General features: G+C 38.6%; 1 protein-coding gene across 4 annotated transcripts in view; it reads right to left on the bottom strand.

Annotated features, from left to right (window-relative positions):
• Positions 1-1,960: 1,960 nt before the first annotated feature.
• Positions 1,961-13,032, bottom strand: part of LOC109421719 (tumor necrosis factor alpha-induced protein 8-like protein) — a 75,921-nt gene continuing 64,849 nt past the window's right edge. For all 4 annotated transcript variants that reach the window (XM_062856972.1, XM_029858105.2, XM_062856971.1 and 1 more), the window contains one exon: positions 1,961-13,023. In XM_062856972.1, the coding sequence (XP_062712956.1) occupies positions 12,610-13,023 (414 nt within the window). In that variant the 3' untranslated portion in view covers positions 1,961-12,609. The remainder of the gene's footprint in view (positions 13,024-13,032) is intronic.

Below are 13,032 nucleotides of genomic sequence, written 5' to 3'. Positions count from 1 at the left end.
ATACTTGTGTAAATTGGGGTAGGTACTCGAAATGTTGATCGATCACCGATTATTGCTGGCAGATGCAGTGGAAAGTTTGTCTTAATACGTATCAATCGTCTCTGACAAACGAGAAAAACTGACTTCACTGATTACCTGTCTCTGAGCCAAATTTGGTATAGAGTCTTCAGTCTCCGATTAATCGCTTCATGTTTGATGGAGGTTTTTAATCCAATGGGTTACATAGCCGCTATCCGAATGAAGAGAGTAATGTTCCGCGTAATATATCACAAATCGAAAGAGGTACGGTACATTACGTGGAGCGGATATACTGAACTGGGTACCAGACCAAGTCCCTGCTGGGTGGCGCTAAATAGGTGAGACATAGACAATAGAATCGTCAATGTCGTAGGGCATAGTATGTGACTATTGTCGAAACAACACTATTTTTGGTCATTGTCCACTAAGCGCATAACTATGTTAGGGTCAAGATTAGGATGAAATCATTGGTAAAATATAATAACACTTTTTAGTTTGTGTAGTTCGATATTCGCATGGTTAATTATTTTATGAACAATAATTTTATTGACGAATCCGATTTAAAATAATTGAATAGTAATTTTTGTTAAGCCATATTATATTAAAATAATCACTATCATTATCGATGAATGCTATCCGCTCAAGATCTTCGCTACATTGAATTTTGAAGTACTGGAGGCTTCACTTATCAACAAATTAACAACAAACACACTATAACAGTATCTAGAGAATCGTGGAGGGTGAGAAACCTGAACTAGTAGCAGTATTCATATAGATTAACAATTATACTCTACTATTTTCAATCATTGCAACATTATACTAATATGTGCGGGCCGCCCATTTGCGGAGTTGTGCGGCCAATTATTCTCTTTCCATTCCAGAAACGACCGTTTTGAAGCAAGAAGTGTCCCAATGGCCAACACAAACGGGACTTTTCCGAAACACACAAGATAAGTACAACAATTTTATAATCAGGCGCCCAACTCTTTCTACGACTTTGCTAATAGATAATGCAATATGCATACTTCAATATCAATTATTTGTTTGTTTGCGCGTTTATTTATGACACTATTGAAGCATTCGTGTCGCCGCGGAATAGTTTACAATTTATCTTATTTACATTTTTCAATTCACTTTAAAGTATCTAACACTGCTTTTACAATTGTGTATGCAAACTTGTATCTTAATTATGTTCATTATTAATAGTAGTCTGATAAAACAAGTCTAGTGATTTTTTTTTTTTTTTTACCAAGGAATAGAAAGAGTTGGTGTCATAATCAATACAATACTTGAAACTGGAAACTCCTTATTTCCCCCTATGGGTTATAGGGAGGGGCGGGACATTCGAGCCTACTCATCAGTGGAAAGGACTTGATATGCTAATCGGTTTAGCATAGGGCAGATACAAGTCTACTGGTAGACGTATCGCCCAGCGAAACAACGCAGATTGCCCACGGCCCGGGGGTGCGTTGATTATAACAGAATAACAGAATAACAAATGGTTCTTAAGATATCTTAAGAACGACTTAAGCTAACATTCTACAAGTAAGAATCACTTAAATTTGATAATTTTATGACAAATAATGCGGAATATTATTCGGTTGGTCGATTCTACGATAAATAAGCTTTCATTTGACGTATTCACTTATTGCGTGTGATGCAATGCATGAGCTGTATGGGTGCACCGAAAATGGGCTTTCTCTGGGGGGAAATAGATGAAATCACAGTGATTTTTCAATTGCTTATTTTCGAAGGCAAAAACGCTTTTTTCAATGCTTTTAAAGCTTATGTTACCAGATTATATTACGGAAAACTGTTTGACATCTTTTTCGGGACAATATTTGCCTAAAAAGTACGTCATTTCAATCAATTTCAAAATAGTTCAAATTAAAAAAAAAATGTGATTGTGGCATTGTGATATCCATTTATAAAAACGCACTAGTATCACTACATTTTTGCTTTTTATTCCATTCCGAACAAAATATCTATTTCTCTTTACATTATTTGGTGATGTAGTTTTGCATGCCAAACCGTACGATTTATGCTCTATACATTACGTCCAATCTACCAAACAACATATTGTTTTTTCTGTCCTGTTTTCAAAAGGCAACCATTTCCGGTTTCGATTCTGTTTACACAAACTTCCCATGTTTCTCTGTTTCATTTCTAATAAAAAAATAGTATTCTACTGGTTGGGTGCGTTTGTTATCGCTCTTTCTCTCTCTCTATTACCGGATAGAATAGGTTGAAAAACTGGTCCTTCCTGGGAATATGTTCATTTGCTCGGAAACATTGATATCTTATCCGTTCTAACATAATACCACGCCACTCTTGTTAACTAACAACTAGTAACTTCTGACTAAATCGGGCAAAAATATCAGAAAAAGACGTTGAAATCCAGTTGTTTGAGTTGTTGCTTTGTGTAGTGCCATTTAATATTAAATCTGGTCAGTTTTTGGGAATCTTTTTTCTGATTTTTATTGATTCCCATTTTAAGTACATTCGGAAAGTTGAGGATTTTTTCCGTCTCCAGGACATTCAGATTTAACTGTGGCGGCTGACCTACTGATATGAGTTTTTCCGTGTTTGTTCGATAGATTTTTTTTATCTATTTATCTAGTGTGTTGTAAGGTATAGAGATACAATAAATGACTTAGAATATCGTTGCTATCAATCGAAATATCATTAACTTACTAGGTTGCTATACCATACATAGCTAATCCAGTGTGCGTAAAAAGCGCAGTGTTGTTCATTTCTTTTTGAGTGTTTTTCGTTTTTGAAAACAATGACTTGCTTAATCGTTTATTAAATGATCCAGAGCAGTGCTGAAAATGTAATTTCGACATATCTAATTTCAAACACCTACAGCTCAGTTTAGATGCTGAACCTGATAATATAATATATGAAAAACTTGTGCGGCTAGATTAGTTCTACAAGTAAGTCATGGAAAACCGATCTTTTTCGAATATTTAAGTTAAATGTCACGGATTACCTACGAAAAATGTCAATTGATATTCACCATAAATATCAATTAGCATTTTTCGAAGGTAATCCGTGACATTTACTATAAATATTCGAAAAAAAACGGTTTTTCCGTGGCTTTCTTGTAGAACTGGTCTAGCCGTACAAGTTTTTCATATACCATATTCTAAGGTTCAACTTCTAAATTGAGATGTAGGTAGTTGAATTTAGATATGTCGAAATGACATTTTCAGCACTGATCCAGAGAATTGGCAACCCTGTTTACGGTTAGATTTGACTTAGAACCTCGAAAAATAAATCAGATCGATGTAGTTCTACATAGATTTCTCTAAACACTATTGTAGTGAAAAGGTCAACCTTATTTGTTAATCAAAATTGTTCAAAGTTATAACATTGGTGTTCGCAATCTTTGATACCTCCATCTCACGGTGTACAATGGTGCCAGGTTTCTTGATTATGTGAGTGAAGTGTTTTCGATTTATTTTTAGTTTATCGGGTTTTGTGGACGAATGCAATTGTTCTTAGCTATACCTAGAAGCCGAGTATTGAGATTAGGATTGAACTGTACAACCATTTATCCCTAAACTTACCATACAATTCATGATACGGTAGTTGAACTTTGCTTTGGACATTGGAAAAGTATGATCTACTCCAACTGCTTCTATTTTTTCTTACCATGCACGCCCTTATGACCGAATTTTCATTAGACCACCAATTTTCTCTACCTTACCTTACCAACGGTAGACGTGTTACGGTTTGTTCAGACACCATAGTACGTTTCATTAGTATATTAACATAGGGTCGCGTTGCCTGTGATCGTATGCTCCAAAATTATTTATATTCGAAAACAAAGCGACTACGGCACCGATTGATTGTGTTGTTTTTTAATCTTTCATACTCATCTCATCTCTGAAAAACTTAACCTTCCGTCAATCGCGCTGTTGTACTTTGTACAACACATGAGAATTATCGAATATTACTTTGAAACCATCTTTTCTATCGATGTCAACCCCAAATGTATTCTACAGTAATCTTATTTGGAATATTATAAGACCTTTTTTGAAAACAGTATAACGCCTTATAATGCGAAAAATTGAAAATGGCAATATGAAGAACGTACTATATTTAAGATAACATAGACAGTTGAATATGAATTAGTGCTTTCAAAATCTAAATGATCTAGAAATATGGTGTCTTCGGCAAAGTTACTTGGGATATCAAGGGCTTTCACGAGGTGATCTGAGAAATTCAGATTTCAACCGATAGGCGGCGCTAGTGAGCATGTAATTTTTATATCCCATATAACTCAGAATCCTGAGTACTTAGAAAGATGGTGTCTTCGGCAAAGTTGTTTGGTTGGTTAAACACTAACTGATGGAGAGCCGTTTGGTTTGAAACTCCACATGTAGGTGGCGCTAGTGGGCATTGAAATTTTATAACTCATACATCACAGGACTCTGATTACTTAGAAAGATGGTGTCTTTTGCAAAGTTTTTTAGTAGATCAAACACTAACTGATGAAGACAAGTATGATGTGGAATTTCACATCCAGGTGGCGCAAGTGAGTACTCAAATATTATAACTCATATATCTCAAGATCCTGATTACTTAGAAAGATGGTGTCTTCAGCAAAGTTGTTTAGTAGATCGAACACTAACTGATGGAGAGCCGTATGATTTGAAACTCCACATCTAGGTGGCGCTAGTGGGTATTCAAATTTTATAACTCGTATGTCTCAGGACCCTGATTACTTAGAAAGATGGTGTCTTCTGAAAAGTTGTTTAGTAGATCAAACACTAACTGATGAAGACAAATATGACGTGCAATTGCACATCCTCACATGGCACTAGTGAGGATTCCAATTTTATACCTCATATATCTCAAGATCCTGATTACTTAGAAAGATGATGTCTTCGACATTGTTGTTTGATGGATAAAGGATGGATGTACTTATCCCGTGACATTGACAAGATAGAGTATATTGAAATACGACGGTCAGATATTGAATATTTTACTAAGCGCTTTAACTTCATGTAAAATTAATCAATCAAGTGCAAATTTAAACAAATTATAATCAACTAGTTGTGTAATTTTCAAATTTTGAAAACTTTCGGAAGCTAGTTCGGAAGTATAAAAACTTACAGCTCGTTGATTTTTTTTTCTAGATGAATAATAACACGCTCATGCTCATGCAAATTTACAACTAGCGTCTTCTGGTGGCAGAAGCACGAATCAAATGGTCAATCATCTGAAAGCCTCTGATCTACCAACCAACCTTGCCAAAGATATCAACTTCCCAGACTCGGAGATAAATAAGATATAAAATTTGCATACTCAATAGCACCACTTACTGGCGAAATATTGATTTCAACGACCCATCAACCAAATGCACTTAACCTATTTGACAACTTTGCCGAAACCACCATCTCTCTTCTAGTAACCAGGATCCTGAGAACTATTGCATATACATTTTTTATGTTCACTAGCGTCATCTAGTGATGAAATTACGATTCAAACGTACAACTATCTGTAAGTTTTCGATCTTTTAGAAGGTCGGCACGAGAGGTAACTTTTCCTCCATTTGGTCTTTGATCTACCAAACAACTTTGCCGAAGATATATTTTTTCCGAGTAAAGTGGAGCTTCGTGGCCGTTCGGTTAGCGTTACCAAGCGTGTAACCAGACCATGCTATCCACTGGTGGATGTAATGTATGTCGTGTCCATGGTCTAGTGTTAAGTTCTGTTCAGTCTGTACAGCCTCTGGCTGAAGACGGTGTCCCGTGCCTTTTTAATCGGAATCCTGAGCTACATGAGATTAAACATTTACATGCTCACTGGCGCCTCCTAGTGGTGGCATTTGAAATCAAACTGTCACTCATCTATAAGCCCTTGATATACCAAACATCTTTGCCGAAAACACTACCTTTCTAAGTAATAAGGGTCCAGAGATACATAATATATAATATTTACGTGCTCACTAGCGCCGCCAAGTGATGGAATTTCAAATTAAACTGCGAATCATCCGTAAGTACTTGACCTACCAAACAACTTTGTCGAAGACACCATCTTTCTAAGTTATCAGGTTCCCAAGATACATAGGATATAAAGTTTATTTGCTCACTAGCGCCGCCTAGTGGTGGAATTTCCAATTAAACGGCCAATAATCTGTAAGCCGTTGCACAGTGGGCAAAATCGAGCCAAAAAACGGAACTTATTTTTGCCGCTGGTTTGAAACAATAAAAAGTATGTACCCCAAAGGAAAAAACCATGCTAAATCGATTGGTGATGGTCTCGTGACCGGCAGGTGACGGGAAGTGGCCTCTTTGGCCACTTTTAGGTTCCGAACCTGGTTTTCCGGGTTCCGCACCAGGCTATTTTCAATCGAATCAGCTAAACATAGAGTGCGGCACATCATTTCATGTCTATTTTTGGTAAGGATGTTAGTGGTGTCTATTTAAGGCCTCACCAAGGTCATATAACCACTTCCGGATCCTGGTCCAGTTCCTCCGGTTCCGGATTCCGGCCATTTCAAGTGAAGTCACCTAAATATACAGTGCGACATATCAATTCATATCTATTTTCAACGGGCATGTGAGTAGTAACTATTTGAGACCTCACCGAGGTCATATCGCCACTTCCGGATCCTGGTCCAGTTCCTCCGGATCCGGATTCCGGCCATTTCAAGTGAAGTCAGCTAAATATACAGTGCGACATATCAATTCATATCTATTTTCAATAAGCATGTGAGTGGTGACTATTTTAGACCTCACCGAGGTCATATGGCCACTCCCGGATCCTGGTCCAGCACCTCCAGATCCTGATTCCGGCCATTTCCAGTGAAGTCAGCTATATATACGGTGTGACATATCAATTCATATCTATTTTCAATAAGCATGTGAGTGGTGACTATTTTATACCTCACCGAGGTCATATGGCCACTTCCGGATCCTGGTCCAGTTCCTCCGGATCCAGATTCCGGCCTTTTCAAGTGAAGTCAGCTAATATACGGTGAGACATATCAATTCATATCTATATTCAATAAGCTTTTGAGTGGTGACTATTTGAGACCTCACCGGGGTCATATGGCCACTTCCGGATCCTGGTTCAGTTCCTCCTGATCCGGAGTCCGTGCATTTCAAGTGAAGTCAGCTGAATATACAGTGCGAAGAACGAAATACATTTTCAGAATAAATGTTACACCATTTATTTGCTTTCTAATGTTTTTGTAGTCAAATAACCAGTTTTAATTTTCGTGGATAAAATAACAGTTCAAGTTGAACTGTCATGAAATCTAGATATTACTAAAGAGACCGATTCTTGTGGAAATCGCTTCAGAAAATACTTCGAGAATTATTAAGGTATTTCCTTCAATACTTTTTTTTTTTTTGTAAATTCTTCCTTGAGTTTTTATAGAAATCCCTTGGCTAGATGATTAAAAAAGTCCCTAACCACTTTGCTAGACTTTGCTCTGTAACTCTTTTCGGAAATCCTTCGGCAATTTGTTTGAAAGTAATTTCAGTAATTTCTTTAAGAACTTCTTCAGCAATTTCTTTGGGAAATCCAATGTTAATTTCATTGCGAATTTCTTCCACAATATAATTGGAAATGCTTTCTGCATATCTTTGGCAAGTGTTATTTTTTGGAGAATTTTCTCATGAATTATCTATATTTTTTTATGCGACTTTTTTACTCATAATTTGGGAAAAAATCTTCCGGAATTGGTTTTTTAGCGGTATCCGGATTATTTCATAATCTGATTCTCCGCTTAAAAACTAGTCGAAATCGAGTCCGGGAACTATTTTTAAAACGCATTTAAAGTTAGTATGGTGAAAAATTTTTGTTCGGGTCGATCTATCACTTTATCGATTGAATTGTCATTCTATCCACGTAATTCCCTCTGCAATGCCTTTGAATATTTTTAGGCAATGATTTCCGGAATTTCATCCGTACTGTTTTAACTTATTCAGAAATTATTACGGCTGTAATACTTCCAAGATTTTTTCACTTGAGTAATTCGACAAGATATTGTAGGTAATATTATGGATATAATTTGATTTTCAATCCTCTAAGGACGAATTTATTAGAAGAACTCGTAATGGAATTATTGAATGAAAACCCTACAGTAATATTCAGATAAAATACACGGAGCAATTTCCACAGAAGTTGGGTTTTTTACCCTACTAACAAAATTAGCCGCATAAGAGCTTATCATACAAATGCAATCGAAAGAAAGCTCTTTTAAGATCTTATTCAACAAAAATGTTAGTCCAGTAGTAAAATCGATACATCCATTTGCTTAACTGTAATTTTATCTACGGAAATAATAAAAAATGTTTTGTTTATTTGCCTACAAAAACACAAGAAATCAAATAGAAGATGTTATATTTACACTGAATAAATATTTCGTTCTTCGCACCGCATATTCAGCTGAGTTCACTTGAAATGGCCGGAACCCGGAATTGGAGTAATTGAAGCAGGATCCCGGAGTGGCCTTGTGAGGTCTCAAACAGTCACCACTTACATTCTTACAAAAAATAGATATGAAATGATAGTTGCAATTTATGCTTAGTAAACTTCACATGACATGGCCGGAAACCGCATCCGGAGGAACTGGACCAGGATCCGGAAGTGGCCGTATGACCTCGGTGAGGTCTAAAATAGTCACCACTCACATGCTTATTGAATATAGATATGAATTGATATGTCGCACCGTATATTTAGCTGACTTCACTTGAAATGGCCGGAATCCGGATCCGGAGGAACTGGACCAGGATCCGGAAGTGGCCATATGACCTCGGTGGGGTCTCAAACAGTTACCATTCACATGCCTGCTGAAAATAGATATGAATTGATATGTCACACCGTATATATAGCTGACTTCATTTGACATGGCCGGAATCCGGATCCAGAAGAACTGGACCAGGATCCGGAAGTGGCCATATGACCTCGGTGAGGTATAAAACAGTCACCTCTCACATGCTTATTGAAAATAGATATGAATTGATATGTCACACCGTATATATGCTGACTTCACTTGAAATGGCCGGAATCCGGATCCGGAGATACTGGACCAGGATCCGGAAGTGGCCATATGACCTCGGTGAGGTATAAAATAGTCACCACTCACATGCTTATTGAAAATAGATATGAATTGATATGTCGCACTGTATATTTAGCTGACTTCACTTGAAATGGCCGGAATCCGGATCCGGAGGAACTGGACCAGGATCCGGAAGTGGCCATATGACCTCGGTGGGGTCTCAAACAGTTACCATTCACATGCCTGTTGAAAATAGATATGAATTGATATGTCACACCGTATATATAGCTGACTTCATTTGACATGGCCGGAATCCGGATCCGGAGGAACTGGACCAGGATCCGGAAGTGGCCATATGACCTCGGTGAGGTATAAAATAGTCACCACTTACATGCTTATTGAAAATAGATATGAATTGATATGTCACACCGTATATATAGCTGACTTCACTTGAAATGGCCGGAATCCGGATCCGGATGAACTGGACCAGGATCCGGAAGTGGCCATATGACCTTGGTTAGGTCTTAAATAGTCGCCACTAACACCCTTACCAAAAAAAGACATGAAATGATGTGCCGCACTCTATATTTAGCTGATTTGATTGAAAATAGCCTGGTGCGGAACCCGGAAAACCAGGTTCGGGACCTAAAAGTGGCCAAAGAGGCCACTTCCCGTCACCTGCCGGTCACGAGACCATCACCAATCGATTTAGCATGGTTTTTTCCTTTGGGGTACATACTTTTTATTGCTTCAAACCAGCGGCAAAAATAAGTTCCGTTTTTTGGCTCGATTTTGCCCACTGTGGCGTTGACTTACCAAACAACTTTGCCGAAGACACCATCTTTCTAAGTCATCAGGATCCTGAGATATAAGATATAACATGATATTGCTCACTAGCGCCGCCTAGTGGACGTATTACGAATCAACTTTGTCAGCATCAAGTAGCCCATGAAATTTACAACAACTTTGCCAAAGACAGCCCTCCTCTAAACAATCAGGATCCTGAGATATTTCAGAATGTATGGGTGTTGTACAAAGTACAACGCGCGACTGTTCGCGTTACAAAAATTGGCGCGAGTACTGAAAGGTTAAAACTTAACCTTCCGTAGCTCGCGCGGTTGACTACCTGCCTCAGCACCACACTAATACTGAATACAACAAGCGAGATTTTTTTAACGTGTTGTACAAAATACAACAGCGCGATCGCTCGAGGGTTAAAAAAAAAACAAAACAAACAGCGCTACAGTTCTCTATTTTGAATTTCGATGGAAATTCGTGAAGATTGCACCTGAGCAGACGCAGACGCCGAACAAACTAACTCGAGAACAACATGTGCCCGAAAAAGCTCACACTTTTTGATTCGCGAACAAGCGAAGCATGCATACATTCGTCTGTTGTTCACGAAACAACTAAACTTTTTGCAGTTCAATGAAAAATGCATTTACTATTGACAGTACTGTCACAAACAGACGTCTCACTCTACTCACTTCTCATCGTTACCTTTTTTAACGGTTAGTTCCAATATTTTGTGGTTCGCAAATCACTCGGTCACGGCGCTCGCATCGTTTTTGCTCCTGTTTGACGTTTGTTCACTACCGCTACCTACAAAGTGGTTTGCGTAACATGCTTGGTTAGCATTGGGCGATTATGTTTTCGTGACGATGATTTTTATCGCAATTTGTTCCAAATGATACGTCTAGTTGTCTGTGGTAGTACTGCTTTTCAGAAATAAAGGATTTGTTTGCGGGGACTCCGCACTTGATATACAGTAGACGTTCGCTCGGTGCAAACGGTTTAACTGCAATTCATTTTAAGTGAAAGTCCGCTAAGTGCAACAATTTTGCATGCACTTTTGTTACAGTGCGATGTTTTTTGAATGTACATTGGCTGCATTCTGCAGCGACTGACAGTTCTTAAACGTCTGTCAGTTGTTGCAGTTATCGAATTTCATTCGGTAAGTGAAAAGTAAACATGTTGCAGTTATCGAACGTCTACTGTACTATTGAAGCCACAATAAAATGCATTTTCGCTAGCTTTTCGTGAATAAACGCTGGTGAGTGTTTTTGTGTATGTTTCATTCGTACTCACGAATTAACCCCTTGCCTTACTCACGAAACCAAGGGGTTTCGATATGTTGGTTTTTCACTCGCGAGTTGCTTCGCCGCACACACGAAACGCGACGCGAGACAAGACATAACACTTATCGTTCATAAAATCGTCAAGATAATTGTTCACGATGAGAACATCCAAAGTAACATTCAGATGACCATTAAGTTTCGTAGAGGTTTTGTGAGCCGTCAAAAAACTTAATACCTTTTGTCAATTTCTTGATTTCTTGATCCCATCCGAAGGAGGTTTGGATTGTGAAAAGAAGATAACCATGTGCGATTGTGGAATCGAGTTCAGTTCTAGGCCTACTGGCGACGGAGATAGTCGAGTGACTCCGTAGCTTGAAGGAATAGAAGCGCCCGTCTAGCGAATTGGGAGTCATGAGTTCGAGTCTCACCGGAGTACGTGGATTTATTTTCATAATTTCAAATCTCAATTTGTTCATCGAGAACATGTTCTGTTGTGCACATGGATGTCAAAGCATTTTCAACAGTCTAATATCTTTTAATTTGGCTTTATGGTGGTTTTAGGAATCTCTTCTAGACTATTTGACTAAGAAATGTTACTTGAGATTTGAGTAAGATGCAAATATGAGCACAATGTTGAGCAAGGAATGGTCTACCAATACCACTTGTGGGCTTCTTGTTCGTGATGCTAGCATATACGTAAATATTTCCCTAAAATTGTAAATATTGTGAGTGCCACAGAATGAGAGAGACTCGCGAACGTAGCGTCCAAAGTGTCTACTGGTTAATCTAGTATTTCGTGTGTTACCCGTTGCCTAACGTTTGGGATATTTTTATCTGTTTTTTTTAGGAAATTGTGATCTGAAGTGAAATAGAAATTTCATGAATGAACTTTTGACAAAAGGAGGCGTCGTATCACGTGGCGGCAAATAACATTAACATCAGCACTGTTGTCGTTTCGTAGAATGACGTATTGTTCATAACTGAAAATCCACCATTTTATTCTGAAGTTCAACTACCCTATCCTATGTGATAATGACTAAGAAAATTTTTGCGCTGCATTGTGAGCAATGGTACGAGTTCGATTCTAATAGATAGGCGTTTAATGTACTAATAATACTACAATAATATTACCAACGAAACAGCATCAATAAGTTAACTTCGAATTCAATCATTTCGCATTTTGTTCTCATGCGACTGGCAAGTGACGGATCATTGACTTTTTTTTTATCCATCAAATTTCTAATATCTAGTTCAGTACATAAATATCCATAACAGCATTAGAGCCATTCGTAAGCGTGCTCGGCTTCGGAACTAGGCCACACAATTTCTAGCAAATAATACCATAAGTTTCTACGCCTATTTATCACTACGTGTGAGAATGGCGCCTCATTCTCACGTACGACACCAGAGCATCGCGCAAAACTCAAAAAAAAAAGCTCGAATTACAGCGAACGTTCACCGTTGTCTCCAACTCTAACCAAAACAGCGCCATTAAATGTCTCCGTTTTCCATGGCTTTGTTCAGATCGGAAATGATCTTGTCCATCAGGTCCCGGTAGGGCGATTCCTGTCGGAAGGCCGTCTCCAGCAGCGAAGGATCGCTGAAGAACGCAAACACCTCTTCGATCCGGCCGAGCGATTTGTCCGTCAGGTGCCGATCGACGCAGGACTTGAGCAGCCCGTGCACCTCCTGGAGCGATTTGAGCAGGTAGTTGAGATCGAAGCTGTAGTCCACCTCGTAGAACGAGATGATGGCCATCTGCAGGGTTTGGAACTTGGCTCGGAATCGGTCGGCCAGCTTCAGCTCGTCGGCGTTGAACTGGCCGTTCCGGTGGAGGACGGCAATTTTGATCACGATTTTGATGATGTTTTTGACTAGGCGTTCGGCGTCTTTTTTGCTGCCGGTCTAAAAGGA

This window comes from Aedes albopictus, chromosome 3 (genome assembly GCF_035046485.1).
Source record: "Aedes albopictus strain Foshan chromosome 3, AalbF5, whole genome shotgun sequence".
NCBI lineage: Eukaryota > Metazoa > Arthropoda > Insecta > Diptera > Culicidae > Aedes > Aedes albopictus.
This window is presented reverse-complemented; position numbering and strand designations above follow the sequence as displayed.